Consider the following 21,576-nt stretch of genomic DNA (forward strand, 5'->3'; position numbering starts at 1 on the left):
TCAGTGCACAGTGTTCTCCATACTGCCCCACAATCTCTGTTGGACTCTCCATTCTCACTACACTGCTCCTCCTCAAACTGCCGGTGGTAGAAAGACTCTCACCATGGCCATGGTTGGTTTACTGGGACTGGTACTGCAGGCGGGGGCTACAGTAACGAACACAGCCAAACGTATGATAGTGAGTCCAGGTTGAAGACTTTATACATGGAGATGAGGGGGAATGTTTCATCCAGGCGATGGATCTCTCCCAGCCCACTGACTGGTCTAACTACAGGGGTTAGCGTCAGCAGCTGGACATTTGACATGTAGCAGACAAGTCAGCCATAGTAAGTATGTCACAATATTGTTGTTTTTCATCTAGATGGTGTTTTACAGGATAGAAAGGATTCCCAAAGGGCTGTTGAGTGTTTCACCTGTGAACAACCGGATACACCAATAAAAGGTTAGATACAAAGTGTTTTTTTCATACATTATTTTATTTCCGTTAAATAAATTAAAAATACCAAAAACAGCTGTGCACATGTAGCATTATTACTAGACATACCATTACAAAAGCCACAGTATGAAGGGGAGCAGAGCAATAAAAGACAACACATGAAAACACAGACAGGCCACAGATGAAGGGACAGCTAGGACAACATGAGTGTGGGCTCATCTCCCAAATTGAATATTAAATTCTGACAATATCTCTGCAGCTGGGGATGACCTCGTCTCTGATGTAAAAGCTTTGTGTTGTGAATGAGATGACAATCTCAGATTCACTGTTCCTCCTTGGTTAGAGTCCGAGACAACAGGTAGGACCAATCCATCCAGGGCCAATCATGGTTTGGCAAAGCTAAGCAAAGCGAATGTACTGTACGGATGATTGCAGTCAGGAAGTCACACACGACTTGGGCCAACTCCACTCAAAATCCTCTCTGGGTGAGAGCTGACAGAGAGACAACCAAACTGTTAAGTGCTTTGATTAACAGCCTGTCATTGTGTCAGCTACAAGATCATGCAATATTTAAAAAAACACTTTAAAACTTTGAATGCCTTTTCTGTAGCTTTTCTGGCTAGATTACAGTACATGTCTGTTAACAAAGTAACAGGCTTTTCTGGCTCGATTAGTTGACCGGAGACATAAGAGAGGGAAACGTTTCCAGTGGAAACAAGTGTCATAGACCAACCGTGTCACAACAGGCCAGCCAGGAGCTGTTTTCACACCTTATTACCAGTTACTAGACGACAGTGTGGAAAACAAAGGGAAGAAACACTGTAGAAATGTCACAGTATTAGAGTTCTTCGTTTCACAACCATAACACGTTCCACGACGGCATTTAGGGGGGAAAAAAACAGTTGTGTCTCAGCGGAGAGTAATGAACATCTAAATCCTGTTCAACCTGCACTGTACAAAATGCTTTGCCACTGAAAAAAGTATTAGGGTACGTCCGAAATGGCACCCTTTCCCCTATATAGCACACTACTTTTGACCAGCGCTCTCTGGTCAAAAGTAGTGCATTATATAGGGTATAGGGTGCTACTTTAGATGAAACTCAAGACAGTAAAACAGGGCATTATATTGTCTGAATCGACTGTGACAAGAAAGGCCCCTGCCTGAGCACACAGGCCCAATACAATGAGGCTCTAACCAGTATGAAGGCAGACAGCGAGGCAGACGAGGCTGAAGCGAGAAAATAAACATATAAACAAGCATTTAATCGATGGTACCTGCATGACCAACAAACAATACATACATATTGAACACACGGTTTGCACCACCATAATAAGAGGTGACAGCAGAGTCAAAAAACCCACAAGAGGTCAATGCGGACAGGAGCGGGACTGTTTGCAACAAATGTTAAGACGTCGATGCCGTAGTGGGTTTGTCTTTGTTATGTTCTGTAGCACACTGTAGGGAGGGTTTTTCCCAGACTCAAGACTAAAAGCCAACTAATTTTAGTCATGTAGCAGACACTCTTATCCAGAGCGACTTACAATTAGTGCATTCATCTTAAGATAGCTGGATGAGACAACCACATTGAACCACTCTTGAACAACAACAAAAAAGCATGCTCAATCGCGAATGTTAACTCTCCAATAAGATGAATCTGGGTCTGAAAAACTGGCCCGTAGAATAGCAGATACTGTACAAGCAGGAGGGATGACTGATCACTCTACTGTCAAGTTAGTGTCAAGTTAGTGTGACTTGGGTTCAGAGTTGTAATGTACTTGAATGGAGAAATCAGCCTAACTCACGATAACGCTCAATATCCAAAATGTGGTCTCTTAAAAGAAGTATGAAGTTGAAATAAACTCTAAAGATGGTCCAAAGTTATGTAAGGAAAGAATATAAATCATAAATAACATGTTTACACCATAGCTGACAGTTCTAACACATCTCCCAATATGTCTCCCAGATCCCAGAAAGGACTGCTCCGGATTGTCATCATTATCTTGTAGAAGAACGTCAAACTTCCTTGGACGGTATTTCGGACAAGCAAGGATTCATTTAGTCTCTCTGTGTTCCCCAGAAGTCTCTTGCCTGCGATATCACTACGTACCCATTGGTTGAATCATTCACTCTGAGAGGAGTATCCACCAGGTAGAATGCGATCCAAATTTTCTGCACGACCCTCTACGTGTATCTTTAGTGTAACGTACTAACAGATCATCATTATCTTAGTATCTGTGGGTTCATACATATTGTACTTCCATTCAGATTTCACATTCAAATCAGGTAAAGGGAGTCGTTTTGGCACGGAACAGTCCTCAGTGGGGGTTGAATGGGGCACGGAACAGTCCTCAGTGGGGGTTGAATGGGGCACGGAACAGTCCTCAGTGGGGGTTGAATGGGGCACGGAACAGTCCTCAGTGGGGGTTGAATGGGGCACGGAACAGTCCTCAGTGGGGGTTGAATGGGGCACGGAACAGTCCTCAGTGGGGGTTGAATGGGGCACGGAACAGTCCTCAGTGGGGGTTGAATGGGGCACGGAACAGTCCTCAGTGGGGGTTGAATGGGGCACGGAACAGTCCTCAGTGGGGGTTGAATGGGGCACAGAACAGTCCTCAGTGGGGGTTGAATGGGGCATGGGTTGCCTGGGGAGTGGGGCGTCAGCCAGTTGTCTGTTCACTTTCACTCCAAGCTGCCCAACACCTAAACTCCTGGTCCTGCAGCCACACAATGAGCAGACATGAAAACTATGGGACTTGGTTAATGGTGATGGTTGTGAGTGACTGAAGTACAGCACTACAAAGGCTGGGGGCTGGGGCATTGATAAGAGTCTGATAAGAGAGGGTCCCATATAATTGCAATGTTTGTTCTCCCACAACACAATCCACCATGGTCCCTTACACACATACATGGACCGTGTGTCCACCAAAACCCCATTCCTCGATCTGTCATCAAAAGGTCCCGGCTGTCTGATCCCCTGACCCCTCACTCCTCGTCCCCTCCCATGAGGAAGCCCAGAATGAAGTCGATGGCTCTCTGTCGGTCCTGCGCTGTCTGTCGGCCCACCATGTTGGGCGGGGGTCGGATGAGCAGGCTGGCAAAGAGGGTAGCTGGCATGGGACACAGTGGAGGAAAGAGAGGTAGAGGAAGATGTGAGAAAGAGGCATTTCTAAAGCAACATGGGTTTAGAGCCGTTTCATTTAAATTCAGTCAGGATTCACTGAATTGAAACTCCAGTTAAATGTTTTATCAACATTACTGAAAATAAATCACGTTTCTATTCTAGACTCGGGAATTTCATTTCCTGAATTGAAGTAGTATTGACCCTAAATCTGGGTTGTGTTCAGTATGGAAGATATGTTTTGAATTGGAGAGAAGCGGGGACATACTACTATATCTGAACAAGTCCAATAAGAACACAGATATTTGCATTCCGTGGCATAACGCTTTGCTACAGTGTACCCTACTGGAAAAGCACATGTAGGTTATAGAAATTGTGGCTATGGGGAACTGACCTATGAGGTTGGCAGTGAGGTTGTTGTTGTGGGCATATTTCAGCAGCTCCTTGAGGAAGGCCATCAGGTAGCGGAAGACGTTGCGGTGAGCCCGGGGCAGCTGGGAGATCAACTGACAAAACAGCCCAGAGAAAAGACAGATGAGAACTACAACCATCCCCTTGTAGAGCCGAGAGGACAAACTATGTCGTACGTTTTACAATGACTATACATATTAACTTTATTGATTCAACAGAAGTCAATGACTCCTACTCATATCCATTTCCAGATTCATATAAAATGACTTTTATGTGAAAATATTTAATGTTAGGTCACCCTAAAATCGGAATTGAATTCACTGCACCTGTTTGCAGAGGCGGCTGTCGTGGGAGCAGTCCAGGCTGCGCTGGTAGTTCTCGTAACAGACCACTGGCTCCGGCAGAGCTTCCAGAAATATCAACAGGGCCTCGGCCACGGAGTGGTTACAACCAGCTGACACACAGTCAGGGAACAGTCAGAAACAGACAGACAAAGTTGGGGGGACACAGATTTGTGGCCGAGGGTGGGTGTACAGTGTTTGAACATGACTACATGTTGAATCCCTGATCTACAAATCCCCTTGAATCCTAAACAGCTACTCATTACGTGATGAAGATTAGCAATCAGTTCAAAGTGATCCCCTCAAACAAGCTGGTTGTGTGTGTGTTGGTGCGTGAGCATACGGACGGACAGGAAGATTGCAAACCGTACACCCCCCAACTACCACAGATATCATACTTCCTCGACACTGTTAATCTATGTTGCGCCTTGGCACCAGTCTGTGTATAGCAGCCACTTTATCGCAGTGACCCAACTAACTGTGTGGCATCTCAGTCACAGTGTCCTGTTACAGGGCTGGGCTTACTAGCGGATCTGGGCCAGGGGGGTTGGAATGACTAGGGACATATGAGTAAGGATACGGATGGAGTCAGGAATGACTGGGGACATATGAGTAAGGATTACGGATGGAGTCAGGAATGACTGGGGACATATGAGTAAGGATACAGATGGAGTCAGGAATGACTGGGGACATATGAGTAAGGATTACGGATGGAGCCAGGAATGACTGGGGACATATGAGTAAGGATTACGGATGGAGTCAGGAATGACTGGGGACATATGAGTAAGGATACAGATGGAGTCAGGAATGACTGGGGACATATGAGTAAGGATACGGATGGAGCCAGGAATGACTGGGGACATATGAGTAAGGATACGGATGGAGCCAGGAATGACTGGGGACATATGAGTAAGGATACAGATGGAGCCAGGAATGACTGGGGACATATGAGTAAGGATACAGATGGAGTCAGGAATGACTGGGGACATATGAGTAAGGATACGGATGGAGCCAGGAATGACTGGGGACATATGAGTAAGGATTACGGATGGAGTCAGGAATGACTGGGGACATATGAGTAAGGATACAGATGGAGCCAGGAATGACTGGGGACATATGAGTAAGGATTCCGGATGGAGCCAGGAATGACTGGGGACATATGAGTAAGGATACAGATGGAGCCAGGAATGACTGGGGACATATGAGTAAGGATTCCGGATGGAGCCAGGAATGACTGGGGACATATGAGTAAGGATACAGATGGAGCCAGGAATGACTGGGGACATATGAGTAAGGATTCCGGATGGAGCCAGGAATGACTGGGGACATATGAGTAAGGATACAGATGGAGCCAGGAATGACTGGGGACATATGAGTAAGGATTCCGGATGGAGCCAGGAATGACTGGGGACATATGAGTAAGGATACAGATGGAGCCAGGAATGACTGGGGACATATGAGTAAGGATTACGGATGGAGTCAGGAATGACTGGGGACATATGAGTAAGGATACGGATGGAGCCAGGAATGACTGGGGACATATGAGTAAGGATACAGATGGAGTCAGGAATGACTGGGGACATATGAGTAAGGATACAGATGGAGCCAGGAATGACTGGGGACATATGAGTAAGGATACAGATGGAGTCAGGAATGACTGGGGACATATGAGTAAGGATACAGATGGAGTCAGGAATGACTGGGGACATATGAGTAAGGATACAGATGGAGTCAGGAATGACTGGGGACATATGAGTAAGGATACAGATGGAGCCAGGAATGACTGGGGACATATGAGTAAGGATACGGATGGAGCCAGGAATGACTGGGGACATATGAGTAAGGATACAGATGGAGTCAGGAATGACTGGGGACATATGAGTAAGGATACGGATGGAGCCAGGAATGACTGGGGACATATGAGTAAGGATTACGGATGGAGCCAGGAATGACTGGGGACATATGAGTAAGGATACGGATGGAGCCAGGAATGACTGGGGACATATGAGTAAGGATTACGGATGGAGCCAGGAATGACTGGGGACATATGAGTAAGGATACGGATGGAGCCAGGAATGACTGGGGACATATGAGTAAGGATACGGATGGAGCCAGGAATGACTGGGGTCATATGAGTAAGGATTACGGATGGAGCCAGGAATGACTGGGGACATATGAGTAAGGATTACGGATGGAGCCAGGAATGACTGGGGACATATGAGTAAGGATACGGATGGAGCCAGGAATGACTGGGGTCATATGAGTAAGGATTACGGATGGAGCCAGGAATGACTGGGGTCATATGAGTAAGGATTACGGATGGAGCCAGGAATGACTGGGGACATATGAGTAAGGATACAGATGGAGCCAGGAATGACTGGGGACATATGAGTAAGGATTACGGATGGAGCCAGGAATGACTGGGGACATATGAGTAAGGATACGGATGGAGCCAGGAATGACTGGGGTCATATGAGTAAGGATTACGGATGGAGCCAGGAATGACTGGGGTCATATGAGTAAGGATTACGGATGGAGCCAGGAATGACTGGGGACATATGAGTAAGGATACGGATGGAGCCAGGAATGACTGGGGACATATGAGTAAGGATACGGATGGAGTCAGGAATGCTGGTGTCCAGGCAGTCAATGACACCCTGCAGCTCCTCCTGCAGGCCCGGTGTCTGGAACAGGTCCTCCTGGAAGAACGGCAATGAGTTTACAGGAGAATGTTGTTTTGAAATGACGTTGAAATAAGGGTAGGGTAGAATACTATTTACGGGCTGAAAGACTAAGTCTAGAATAGTGCCTAGAAGAGTTAGCCTGGCATACAAACTGAATTTTGCTCTGTTTCACTTCTTCAAACCGAAGTGACAATAGTGAAATGGAGTGATATTCTGTTTGGATTCCTTGTTACCCAAGGTTACCCCTCTAAGGAATAGCTCATTCTGAAAATCATCCAAATTCACTGCAAACAGCATTTCAGAATCTTCATTACAGAGATTAAAAACAAACTCGGATGTGGTACGACCTAGAAATAAAAGTGCTGTGAACATTTCCCTGAACTATCCTCTCACCTGCTGGCAGGACATGGTAAAGAGGTGGTTCACCAGCAGCCACACCTCCTTGGGAATCTTTAAGGGCTTGTCCTCCGTGCCGGCACTGTCCACCATCAGGAAGCTCACCCTGGACTTCTCCTGAAGTAACACACAACCACAGCATGTTAGAAACATAAGATAATATACTGAGAGAACCATCACAACATGTTAGAAACATAGATACAATACTGAGAGAACCATCACAACATGTTAGAAACATAGATACTGTACTGAGAAAACCATCACAACATGTTAGAAACATAGATACGATACTGAGAGAACCATCACAACATGTTAGAAACATAGATACTATACTAAGAGAACCATCACATGTTAGAAACATAGATACTATACTGAGAGAACCATCACATGTTAGAAACATAGATACTATACTGAGAGAACCATCACATGTTAGAAACATAGATACTATACTGAGAGAACCATCACATGTTAGAAACATAGATACTATACTGAGAGAACCATCACATGTTAGAAACATAGATACTATACTGAGAGAACCATCACATGTTAGAAACATAGATACTGTACTGAGAAAACCATCACAACATTTTAGAAACATAGATACTATACTGAGAGAACCATCACAACATGTTAGAAACATAGATACTATACTGAGAGAACCATCACATGTTAGAAACATAGATACTATACTGAGAGAACCATCACATGTTAGAAACATAGATACTATACTGAGAGAACCATCACAACATGTTAGAAACATAGATACTATACTGAGAGAACCATCACAACATGTTAGAAACATAGATACTATACTGAGAGAACCATCACATGTTAGAAACATAGATACTATACTGAGAGAACCATCACATGTTAGAAACATAGACACTATACTGAGAGAACCACAACCTGTTAGAAACATAGATACTGTACTGAGAGAACCATCACATGTTAGAAACATAGATACTATACTGAGAGAACCATCACATGTTAGAAACATAGATACTATACTGAGAGAACCATCACAACATGTTAGAAACATAGATACTATACTGAGAGAACCATCACAACATGTTAGAAACATAGATACTATACTGAGAGAACCATCACATGTTAGAAACATAGATACTATACTGAGAGAACCATCACATGTTAGAAACATAGATACAATACTGAGAGAACCATCACGTTAGAAACATAGATACTATACTGAGAGAACCACAACATGTTAGAAACATAGATACAATACTGAGAGAACCATCACGTTAGAAACATAGATACAATACTGAGAGAACCACAACATGTTAGAAACATAGATACTATACTGAGAGAACCACAACATGTTAGAAACATAGATACTATACTGAGAGAACCATCACATGTTAGAAACATAGATACTATACTGAGAGAACCATCACATGTTAGAAACATAGATACTATACTGAGAGAACCACAACATGTTAGAAACATAGATACTATACTGAGAGAACCATCACATGTTAGAAACATAGATACTATACTGAGAGAACCATCACATGTTAGAAACATAGATACTATACTGAGAGAACCACAACATGTTAGAAACATAGATACTATACTGAGAGAACCATCACATGTTAGAAACATAGATACTATACTGAGAGAACCACAACATGTTAGAAACATATATACTATACTGAGAGAACCACAACATGTTAGAAACATAGATACTATACTGAGAGAACCACAACATGTTAGAAACATAGATACTATACTGAGAGAACCATCACATGTTAGAAACATAGATACTATACTGAGAGAACCATCACATGTTAGAAACTTAGATACTATACTGAGAGAACCATCACATGTTAGAAACATAGATACTATACTGAGAGAACCATCACATGTTAGAAACATAGATACTATACTGAGAGAACCACAACATGTTAGAAACATAGATACTATACTGAGAGAACCATCACATGTTAGAAACATAGATACTATACTGAGAGAACCATCACATGTTAGAAACATAGATACTATACTGAGAGAACCATCACATGTTAGAAACATAGATACTGTACTGAGAAAACCATCACAACATTTTAGAAACATAGATACTATACTGAGAGAACCATCACAACATGTTAGAAACATAGATACTATACTGAGAGAACCATCACATGTTAGAAACATAGATACTATACTGAGAGAACCATCACATGTTAGAAACATAGATACTATACTGAGAGAACCATCACATGTTAGAAACATAGATACTATACTGAGAGAACCATCACATGTTAGAAACATAGATACTATACTGAGAGAACCATCACATGTTAGAAACATAGATACTATACTGAGAGAACCACAACATGTTAGAAACATAGATACTATACTGAGAGAACCATCACATGTTAGAAACATAGATACTATACTGAGAGAACCATCACATGTTAGAAACATAGATACTATACTGAGAGAACCATCACATGTTAGAAACATAGATACTGTACTGAGAAAACCATCACAACATTTTAGAAACATAGATACTATACTGAGAGAACCATCACAACATGTTAGAAACATAGATACTATACTGAGAGAACCATCACATGTTAGAAACATAGATACTATACTGAGAGAACCATCACATGTTAGAAACATAGATACTATACTGAGAGAACCACAACATGTTAGAAACATAGATACAATACTGAGAGAACCATCACATGTTAGAAACATAGATACTATACTGAGAGAACCATCACATGTTAGAAACATAGATACTATACTGAGAGAACCACAACATGTTAGAAACATAGATACTATACTGAGAGAACCATCACATGTTAGAAACATAGATACTATACTGAGAGAACCATCACATGTTAGAAACATAGACACTATACTGAGAGAACCACAACATGTTAGAAACATAGATACTATACTGAGAGAACCATCACATGTTAGAAACATAGATACTATACTGAGAGAACCATCACATGTTAGAAACATAGATACTATACTGAGAGAACCATCACATGTTAGAAACATAGATACTATACTGAGAGAACCATCACATGTTAGAAACATAGATACTATACTGAGAGAACCACAACATGTTAGAAACATAGATACTATACTGAGAGAACCACAACATGTTAGAAACATAGATACTATACTGAGAGAACCACAACATGTTAGAAACATAGATACTATACTGAGAGAACCACAACATGTTAGAAACATAGATACTATACTGAGAGAACCATCACATGTTAGAAACATAGATACTATACTGAGAGAACCATCACATGTTAGAAACATAGATACTATACTGAGAGAACCATCACATGTTAGAAACATAGATACTATACTGAGAGAACCACAACATTTTAGAAACATAGATACTATACTGAGAGAACCACAACATGTTAGAAACATAGATACTATACTGAGAGAACCATCACATGTTAGAAACATAGATACGATACTGAGAGAATTCTGATTCTGACACATCATCTCTATGGTTTGTAACGTGACTGGAACCAGCTTTACCCGGTCGATTCAAATCCTCCTAAGGAGGTGCCATCACCTTCGCATTGATCAGAACGTTGATTCCATTCCTAAAATTATTACATAATATGGCACATTGCGTGTCATTTCAGGTATAGGGAACATATTACAGTGGATTATCTCGAGGTTTGGATGTCGGGTCGTCTTGGAGGACAGCCATTTAACTGGGAGTGGATCGCATTGTTTTTTATCTAGCTGAGAACAAGCGAGAGTGGTTCCAAAAATAAGCTCTGGCAGTGGGGGTCACACATACGGATACACACACTCACAGGACTGGAGTGGGACACCGTGATAGCCTGCAGAGCCAATTACAATATCAAGAGCAAGGCCGAAGTTACTGTAAGAGTTAGAGAGCCTCTCAAAGTGTTACTGTTGTTCCTTAAGGGTATTTGAGTGTAGCTTCTAATAATGATGTCGCCTTGGCTACAACCAGAAATAAAGGCTTTTACAGAGGCTCTATTACATCAGGCCCTGGATGTTGATTTACTACCCTCCTGTAGGTTTTAACTCCAACCCTGTTCCAGGAGAGCTACCCTCCTGTAGGTTTTAACTCCAACCCTGTTCCTGGAGTGCTACCCTCCTGTAGGTTTTAAATGTCAAATCAGAAAAGCAACATTACTTGACGAGAACCTGGGTTGCCTACATCGCTGAGCAACAGCAGGGCATCAGATTAGCATCACAGTGGAGAGTGGGACACCATAGAAATAGAACGACTCTAACTATTCTATTTCTACGGTGGACACACCGAGTAGAATGTACCTTTTCCATGTAGCTGTCCTCTCCCTTCGCCCCCAGCAGAGCAGTGAAGAGTTGGAAAGGAATGATCAAGGCAATGAGAGGCAATGAGGGAGGAGACAGAAAGAAGAGAGAACAGAGGAGATACTGTAGACAAGAGATAATGCATAACCACCAAGGAGTCAGGAAGATAATGATAGGCTGTGTTAAAAGTGCGATCTGTAGGTCATTTCTGATTTTAAAAAAGTATTGTCCCGGGCTGCCAAGACTGGGAGAGAGTCTTTATGTGAGTGTAATACACACTGATTGTAGTGTTTTTTTGTGTCAGCATTGATTTCTTGAGCATTTCAGGGGGTCAAAAAGTTACAGATTGAACCTTTAAAATTGAATTATTCCACCCAAATGTACCCGTGCATAGTCAAACAGAATGACATTAGAATAGTGACAGTGGAAGCAAGAGATCATTTGAAATGGATCATATAAACATAGAATCTAACTAAGGCCAAGGTGGATCTAGATAGCCCGTGTAAAATAACAATATGGAGAAATGCATGGACAGACTTTTTGTATTATAAAGTAGACCCGAGTATATGACTAGTCTCGACTTAGTCAGTGCTCCCAATGTTTCAGGAAAACCCTTCTGACATTTGTACACACTAATTGCCACTTCCTTATCCCCTTGGGGATTCTAAACACAGCCACAGGTTGAGACATGGACAAATATCTAGACCAAATCTATGTACTCTTCAACACCAGTCTTTGAGGCCTGCTGCAGTGTTAGCTGCTTTTGATTTCTTACCCATTTAGAGGGTTTAGGGTTAGGGAAGCCAAGTTTAGCGGAAACTCATGCCAAAAGTGTCATGGAGAAAAACAACTGTCTGCCATTGCGGCCTTCAATGACTAAAGAAGTATATTAAAAAAATGGACATTGTATTGACTGTTCAATTAATCCTGCATGAACACTAAATGTATTGACTGTTCAATGAATCCTGCATGAACACTAAATGTATTGATTGTTCAATTAATCCTGCATGAACACTAAATGTATTGACTGTTCAATTAATCCTGCATAAACACTATTTAAATGGCTTTTCAATACATACATCACTCCTATCCTATCTTGAACGTATCCCTCCCTGGTTGCTACAGCAACTTCACATTAGCGAGTTCCACTCACCAGGTCGATGAGCTTGGTGATGGGGACCTCCCGGATGGGCTTCTTTATGTGGCACAGGGTCTCCAGCGAGGTACCGAAGCAGCTGGGCAGGTAGTTGCCGGAGATGGTGATGAAGTAGTCCTTGCCTCGGTCCAGGTGCAGCACCAGGATGTCTTCGATGGCGTCCTCTCCCAAGTTGAGCAGCGTCACCGAGTCCTTGCTCACGTACACATCCAGGAAGATCTCTAAAGTTTCGTCTGGTGGGGAGAGACCGAGAAGGGAAGTGTTCATTTGGGTATGCCATTGACAACAATTTGTAATAAAAGTAGACATGAGCGTTTCTTATTGAACAAATCCAGGTAGGATTTGTTTGTCTATTTTCTTTGGTTTTGGTGCCTCAAGAAAACAGCCCTGGTGGTATGACAAAAGATGAATGACACCATTGAGAACAGTACATACAGTGGGGCAAAAAAGTATTTAGTCAGCCACCAATTGTGCAAGTTCTCCCACTTAAAAATATGAGAGAGGCCTGTAATGTTCATCATAGGTACACTTCAACTACGACAGACAAAATTAGAAAATAAATCCAGAAAATCACGTTGTAGGATTTTTTATGAATTTATTTGCAAATTATGGTGTGATAATTATGTGTGACTGCCTGGCTGAAAGTGAAGGAGACTTACTGGGCTCTAGGAAGCCTTCGCTGGGCTCAGCACGGAGCCAGTTCTTGCAGTATTGCAAGTCGTTGAGCTTGGGGATGAAGACAAAGTGGCAGGCGACCTGCCCATCGTTAGAGATCACAAAACTCTCCCGCTGCAGCTGGCGAAACTTGACGTCCTTAAAGGTGAACTATGGGAGGCGAGGGAGAGATGGAGAGCAGGGGAGAGAAAGAGAGAGGTTGAGAGGAGGACAGACTCACAGACATTGTTATAGTAAGCCAGAGTGCACGAATGTTTGTTTGATCTATGCAGTAGATTGTTTGAAATGCAAATAGATCCCCATACCATTCTACACCTGCAAAGTAACTCAAGCATCTGGGCAGACTTGTCCATTTTCTTAGGCTATCATTTTTCATCCGGATTTTAAATCACAAGTCCCTGACTCAGTACTTGCTGTCTTGGTATCAACATGACTTCACTGACAATCACTGACAAAACAGACTTATTGATCTGACACAAAATATCAGGGGGGAGGAAATGCTGGACAGGAAATGAATAAGATGAGAATCATGTCTCTGTGTTCTGTCGACTCACCTCTCTGTGGGTCAGTGCCAGAGACGGGAGGAATTCGTTCTCCATCCTGTCCATCATGCGCACGATCTCCTCAAAGACTTTCTTGTGGCGTGCCTCGTTCACCACCTTCACCTGTGACACACACAAATAGAATTTCTCAATCCAACAACGATCCATTCAATATAGCATAAAGCACGCTACTCAAGAACAAACCTGTATTTTATGATCCTCAATGAGCTGTATAGTATGTTAAAGGTACGTGTATTTTACTAAATGGACTCCTTGTGAATTGTGAATGTCAGGTCTCCCTTGACTGTCTCAACCTCAATCAGTCAGATGTGATTTCCAGATGCTGTATGTGTGTTTCCATGATCCTCACCCCGACACTGAAGAGGGAGCTGACAGGCTTGTGGTCGCTGGTCTTCAGTTCCATGTGACTCCTGTAGTGGAGCTGCTTCACATTACTGCCCCTCCACAGGATCCGATCGCACCACGCTGGGACACGACACTTCCCACTGCAGGAGAACCCCAGAGAAAAAGACAAGGGGTAGAGACACAGGGTCAGCTGTTCATTCGGCACCAAATGAAAGATAGCAGATTGAAAACAGTGATTAACAACGTGGACTAGTCCAATAAGGCAGTGGTTCCCAAACTGTGGGGCACGCCCCCCCCCCTAGGGGTCGGCAGGGGGGCAAGGGGGCCAGTAATAGTAGAATGCATGAGGTGCAATTTCGAAATTGGGTAGTCAGTCATTGCATACCTTACAGAGCTTTTTATAACTTGGTAGAAATGTCTAGAACAACAAAAAGTGTTGATTTTTTTGTCACTCAAATATCACATGAATACACATTAGACATGCCAACATTTATAGAATTGCAAGAAAATGTGCTTTAAAACTGCAGTGTTCTCTGCACCATGACAAAATGTGTAGGATTGCAGGGAGTAAGCTTTAAACCTGCTAAATCCTCTCCGACAATAAGAGGGGTTGAACAGTTTGTATCATTAACAGTGCTTGTGCCCTTAGAAATAGACATGGTGCCCACGGGGGGAGGGCCCTTGGAATAAGGAACAGTCATTTTCGTTTCCGTTACAAATGTTCAGTTAAATGCCACACAACCCAGTGTTTCCCTAAATACCATAGATTTCCAGGTAAGTCACATAAGCCCCCAAAGAAACATCCTGGGTCTTTTCAAGTTATTTAGGCAGTGGGGTACAAAGCTGCTCAGGGGGCCCGGCCCACCTCGTCAATATTGGAGACAATGGTTGGAAATATGACTTTTCAGGTTTGATCTTACCAGGTATGTTAACCTGAATAATCATGGCATATGAGGATTAGCCTACACAGGGTATATCCTTTGGACTCAGTTGGGTGGAGGGTGGGGGGGTAACAGCTGACACAAACTACAAAACTCTATGGGTGTTCTAGAAGTATGTGATTGGTGCGAAAGGAATCCGGATCAGTGGTATTTTACCTAGAGTCCCATCGGTCCGTCTTGGAGTCATACTTGTACGTGGGCATGAAATTGATCTCTCCCTCCATGAAGTCTGTGAAAGCTCGCTTGTTCTGTCTCTGGATATTCAGCTTCATAGAGGCAGAAGGGGAAATATACCAACAACACACATTATTCAGAGACAGACAGAGGAACTCCAGTATTTATAACCCTTTAAACAACCAGAGAAAAGAGGAAATGAGGAGGATACAGAAATCCTAACTCCACTGTACAAATCCGGCTTTGTTATATTGAATGTCTTTCTTTTTGTTGTTGTGCAGAACTTTAAAATGCCAACATGACTTCAAGCAGTATTAGTTCATTCGTATTTTAATATTTTTAAAAAGTGTTTAAAACATTGACAACGGACTAGATAACAGATGTGTGTGTGTGTGTGTATGTATTCTCACCTGGTCATACTCCTGCAGTTTCCTCAGTTGGTTGTGGGAGATGAGCTGTTTGACCTCAGCTGCATCGTACACAAACAACCGGTAGTTCAGATCTCCTACCCAGATCACTACACTGGACCACAGAATGGATGAAGAGTTATGTATTGTAACACAACAGCATGTAAACAGTCTTACAGTAATACCATACATTTACATATTACACTGTATGAAGAAAAAATACTGTGGCATGGTTACACTATTCTACAGCTAAATGACATGCCGGAGTATTACCTGAGAATGTCTCTCTCTGGGATTTAATTACATTAGCACCAAAGAATTCCATCTATAATAGCAATGACTACTGTAAGCCCCTTGACCCTGAAACATATAGTAGTACTGAGAATACATGGCTAATGCACTAAGTGGTATGCTAATGTAGACATTGGAACTATGACTCTACAGTATGGGTCTTGAAGGGGACTGACTCGTGTTTGACGATATTGTGGGGAGGATGGTCTAGCAGGTGGAAGCTCATGCGGGCACAGATGTCTTTGTAGTCCTGGTTCCTCCTCTCAAAGTCCTCGACATGGGCCGCCAGGTGGGAGTTGACAAAGCAGAAGCTGGTGTTGTGGAACACAAAGCGCACAGCCACACCTCCCTTGTTGCCCTGGAATGAGAAAAGAAAACATGTACATTGACTGACTGATTGATTTGTTTGTTTAGTAAAGCGTCCTTGCTGTCCCCAGTCCACCTGGCCGTGCTGCTGCTCCAGTTTCAACTGTTCTGCCTTATTATTATTCGACCATGCTGGTCATTTATGAACATTTGAACATCTTGGCCATGTTCTGTTATAATCTCCATCCGGCACAGCCAGAAGAGGACTAGCCACCCCACATAGCCTGGTTCCTCTCTAGGTTTCTTCCTAGGTTTTGGCCATTCTAGGGAGTGTTTCCTAACCACCGTGCTTCTACACCTGCATTGCTTGCTGTTTGGGGTTTTAGGCTGGGTTTTTGTACAGCACTTTGAGATATCAGCTGATGTACGAAGGGCTATATAAATACATTTGATTTGATTAGATGCTCAGCCCGTATGGGTTTAAAGGACACTTGTTACATGAAAAACTATACCTTTTACAGTATATGAACATAATAATACAATACTTTGCAGTAGCAGTATATTACTGTGGTATTCAAATATCTCATCATTTACATTATGTCTATGTTCTATGTACCTACTGTATCTATAAATGGCATAAAGTTTAAAGTTATGATGTTATTAAGTCATAAAGTTAATGGGAGCAAAAGGCAAACACAAACACTTCCTCTTAGTTGACTTGACTCGTTCGTACCATTTTCCCCATGATGCCAGTTCCCACGTGCTCCGCCGCAACCTCTTTAATGTGATTCTTGTGCACCTTGTTGACAAACACCACTAGCATCATGCCCACTAGTCGAATGGTACGCACCTGGGGAGACAGAATTGGATATGGATGCTTCTATCAACCTATTATGAACCAAACTTGTCATTTTATCAACATCTGCTGCTCTCAGTGTATAATTACAATAAGATAATATTGTAGTTGATTAAACCATTTGTGTTTTCCACTGAAGATGAGAAAATTCTGCTCATTGACTCACCATCTTGTACTTGGCTTTGGGGTGCAGACTTCTCTCCACAGCCTCTACCCACAGCTGCTCCTTAGAGGAGTCCAGATAGAAGAAGGCCTCTGTGCTCAGGTCCAGCTCCTGGAAACTACAGTACCCAGAATGCACAGGGAAATCAGTGCGGTAGTTCCAATGTTTGGGAAAGTCTTCAAAAGCACTCTTTATAGTATGTAATGAAATGTCTAGTTTACAACTAGCAACGTCCATCCCATCATTAATGAGGAATTAAGAGGATCCAATTGTTAGTTCCACAACTCTGGGTCATATTCACGAGGCAACAAACAGAAGAAAACGGACTGAAGAAGAGAGGGACTACCTGAAGTTGTCCAATAACAAACGCTTGTCTTCGTTTTTCGTTGCAAAACATTTTTGCTACGGTATGCACTGATGAATACGACCCAGGTTCATTCCTTCATACATGCTGTGTAGAAGACATTGGGTACTCAGATAGACATGTCACTGACCCCAGAGCGTAGACGTCAGGGGGTTCTAGCGAACAACAAAGCCAGGGCTCTAGACTGCTGTCTGGAGACTGGCCATTCACATTCCACGTTCCAGAAAAGAATCTGAAACACACAAAACATTCTTATATAGACATTCACATACTTATGTAGACAGAAACATGTGAGTTTAGTGCTAGAGTGTAGCCTGATAAGGGTTACAGCTAGAATAAGAACTTACAGCTCAGTGACTAAAAGTTGGCTTAGACACTTTTAGTTCAACCCAGGACCCTGCACATTTTGAAAATGGACCAAGGAAAAACTTCCGGAAAATGTGGAATATCTGCTGCTATAACCCACTTTCAATAGATCTCCTCAACTTTCAATGGATCTCCTCAACTTTCAATGGATCTCCTCAACTTTCAATGGATCTCCTCAACTTTCTGGCCAGACTCACAAGTGGCTACTGCAAGGGAGCATATGTAATGGAGCTGGTTCAATGAACCACTCTTGTGATGTTACCTTGGCTGAGACCTGAAGACTTGCATCATCTCCACAAGCTAATGTGGTCACACAGGAGGCCCAGGTTTGAACCCAGCCGGTGACTCACTGCCCCACCCACCATCCACACAAACCCATGGACAGTCACCTGAAGTCCTTGATGTCTACGTACTCCTTCTCCTTCTTGGCCAGGCGGTGTTTGATGAGGTACTCTCTCTGGCTGGCCTGAGTGGAGAACATGGCGTTCCGCATGCTGTTGGTGGTGGGGCTGTCACACCACGAGGTGGGCCGGTCAACACTAAGACTGCAACATCAGGTGAGGATGAGTCATTCCCACAGTTATTCCATTACATTATTTTTCAGGTAGGATGTGATGTAAAGGCTACAAATCAAGATCTAGGCCACCGAAATTATAAATAGAGGCCCTTTGACACCAAATGAGCCCCACAGTGAAGGTGCCATAATACCCATAAAACTTAGCGGTCAAACAAGGAAATGGTTCCATTAGTTTTTCTATTCATTTTTCCCATAGGGGATTTGATAAACACTTCAAATAAGGGCTGTATTTCGCTTAGGCTTACCCTGATGTGACGTTTTGATAACCATGTATATCTCTCTAGGACAAGGTGACTTATCAAAATGCTAATTAGCATCAAAGTAAATTACATGCAAAACTACAAGCTCCTGCACGTCATCTCTAGCTAACACCTTTGCTAACAGGTATTGTGTCAATTTAAAACTTGCATAAGACAGTTCATAGAATTGTCCATTTAAAGAAATATTGCCAATTTATTTATTACTACATTTAGCTAACATCAGATAGTTAATCCAGAGATCCTTACCGTTGACTCGGTTCAGCAGTCTCATCCAGATCATCATGGAATTTGTAGTTCTTTATGATAGCCACATTAGCAGCTAATTAGGATTTCATTTTTGAGGGTTAAATACAGGTGAATATAATGATAGAAGTCACCTTGTCCTAGAGAAATGTACATAGCTATCAAAACATCATGCCAGGGTAAGCCTACATGAAACACAGCCCCTATATTAAGTGTTTCTAAAATCCCCTATGGGAAAAATGAACGGTGGAAAAGTGATAGGAACCATTTCCCTGTTTGACCACTAGGTTTTATATGTATTATGACTCTTACTGTGGTATTCTACAGAAGCCAAATACAGATGGTTTTTTCCCTTTAAAGAACTATCTCCAATAGGATGAGCATACTATGGGACGGTCCTACTGGTAACACTCACTCTGTTTTGGCAGGCGTGATGAAGGCGGCATCTTTAGCCTGTATGGACGAAACTCTGTCTTTGGAAGTGGGGATGGGCGTGGGTGGGAGAGGATTGGAGGGAGTGTAGGAGCCTTTACGTGGAGGCAGAGGGGGAACTGGAGGAGCTTCCCGGGGGGGCCCGATGCCATTCTGATGGTTCTTCTTCTCCTCCACTTTGAGGGAATTATTGAAGTTGTCCTCAAAGCCAAAGTCTATGGCCAGAGAGAGAGCTGGGTCCTGTCTGTCAGCTGAGATAGAGAGATTCATATGTGAGAAACCTTGTGACATTCACTGTATCATTCAACCGTCATATGCAACAAGTGTCTAGGATTCACACCTGACCTCTTGACTGTAATGTGTGCTGATGTCTGGTAACTATCCGGTGCAAAATGTCTGCAGTAGCATCACCCAGCTGGGTGCTGGACATTGGTTCTGGATAAGGTTACGTTCCTCTATACAATATCAAGGGCTTTGAGAATCTGGAAAAGCTCTATATAAAATGCAATCAATTTGAACTTCTTCATTCAATTTGACCAATATTATCCATGTGTCCATACCTGTGCCGGTCTGGCAGGCTGAAAAGCTGTCGTTGAGGTTGGGAGGCGGTGGCGGTATGCCGGTGGGCTTGGTGTGAGAGTTGACAGCTTTGTGGATCCCTCTCTGAGGAGGGATGGGTGGGACTGGGACAGAGACCTTGCGGGGAGCCGGCATGATAGGATCCATCGCTTTGATTTGCGTGCTTTTGGACTCGACTGTGGAAAAGTTGGCAGCGCTGGATCACTCAATCAAGAGACAAAGCTCCTCTGTGAGTTACATGAGACAGCATTTCTCTACACGTTGCAAACTGCAAATGTGGAAAGCAACCTAATACGAGTGCTAAGAATGATCTCATAGATTACAGTAAATCTAGGTTGTTTTTTGCAGATCTAAAGAGAAATGCAATACAATGACAATAGCACGACAACACTCCCTTCCAAGGATCACACTCATTGTTCTATACACACCCATCTTGTTTCTATTGACCTTTCACAACGCAAATACTACTAGAGATAAAATGTTAGGGAAATGAGGCAACGCCCAGCACAGCAGGGCTGTTAGAGAGAAAGAGGATGTGTCACAAATGGCACCCTATTCCCTATAAAGTGCACTACTTTTGACCAGGGCCCATAGGAAATAGGGTGCCATTTGGGAAGCAACCCTCAGCCTGTGGTAATGAGGTTACACCTTCTCAATCATTAACCAGCCATCAAAGGCAACGGTTCGACATTTCAAAACTGTTACTGTCCCCAATCAAGCCAAACTGCTTGGGGACCTATATTTAAAATAGCTATTGCTACCTATTGCTTTCAATATTCCAGGAGTGGGTGTTGTAAATGAGGTCATAATCATTAAGAAATGTAATGGATTTTCTATATTTTTAGCACTGTTGGGGGGTTGAAAGATTAGTCTATATACAATGCATCTATAACAGAGAAGTGATGGGACACAGTCAGGGCTCTACAGTGAGACCATTTCACTCGCTTATGCGCCTAAATATTTTGTTGTTTAACCTGGAATGTTAATTTAGGAGCACCAGTGCGCTTAGAAGAATGAAGGATTCTATCTATAACACCGTTCATATTTTTAATTGTGCTCCTAAATGTCTTTGTGTGGGCCTACATTTTTCAACGTACACACACACACATGCACCTTGTAATAAAGGTCAGCGTAGAGCCCTGCCAGTCTTTTAACTGTGGCATATTATATGA

General features: G+C 42.7%; 1 protein-coding gene across 4 annotated transcripts in view; it reads right to left on the minus strand.

The window, feature by feature from the left end:
- Positions 1 to 1,677: 1,677 nt before the first annotated feature.
- The window catches only part of LOC135526529 (inositol polyphosphate 5-phosphatase OCRL-like), a 30,756-nt gene continuing 10,857 nt past the window's right edge, over positions 1,678 to 21,576 (minus strand). For 2 of the 4 annotated variants that reach the window (XM_064954990.1, XM_064954993.1), the window contains 19 exons: positions 20,386 to 20,580; positions 19,809 to 20,076; positions 18,703 to 18,858; positions 18,078 to 18,179; positions 17,587 to 17,701; positions 17,298 to 17,414; positions 16,435 to 16,616; positions 15,971 to 16,082; positions 15,543 to 15,652; positions 14,450 to 14,585; positions 14,092 to 14,202; positions 13,522 to 13,687; positions 12,860 to 13,095; positions 11,707 to 11,730; positions 7,384 to 7,503; positions 6,921 to 7,005; positions 4,292 to 4,419; positions 3,949 to 4,060; positions 1,678 to 3,543 (listed from right to left, as the gene is read on the minus strand). In XM_064954990.1, the coding sequence (XP_064811062.1) occupies positions 3,419 to 3,543; positions 3,949 to 4,060; positions 4,292 to 4,419; positions 6,921 to 7,005; positions 7,384 to 7,503; positions 11,707 to 11,730; positions 12,860 to 13,095; positions 13,522 to 13,687; positions 14,092 to 14,202; positions 14,450 to 14,585; positions 15,543 to 15,652; positions 15,971 to 16,082; positions 16,435 to 16,616; positions 17,298 to 17,414; positions 17,587 to 17,701; positions 18,078 to 18,179; positions 18,703 to 18,858; positions 19,809 to 20,076; positions 20,386 to 20,551 (2,571 nt within the window). In that variant the 5' untranslated portion in view covers positions 20,552 to 20,580 and the 3' untranslated portion in view covers positions 1,678 to 3,418. Of the gene's footprint in view, positions 3,544 to 3,948; positions 4,061 to 4,291; positions 4,420 to 6,920; positions 7,006 to 7,383; positions 7,504 to 11,706; positions 11,731 to 12,859; positions 13,096 to 13,521; positions 13,688 to 14,091; positions 14,203 to 14,449; positions 14,586 to 15,542; positions 15,653 to 15,970; positions 16,083 to 16,434; positions 16,617 to 17,297; positions 17,415 to 17,586; positions 17,702 to 18,077; positions 18,180 to 18,702; positions 18,859 to 19,808; positions 20,077 to 20,385; positions 20,581 to 21,576 lie in introns of those variants that run through there. The other 2 variants (XM_064954989.1, XM_064954992.1) reach the window with 2 other exon arrangements.

Source organism: Oncorhynchus masou, chromosome 32, assembly GCF_036934945.1.
Source record: "Oncorhynchus masou masou isolate Uvic2021 chromosome 32, UVic_Omas_1.1, whole genome shotgun sequence".
Lineage (NCBI taxonomy): Eukaryota > Metazoa > Chordata > Actinopteri > Salmoniformes > Salmonidae > Oncorhynchus > Oncorhynchus masou.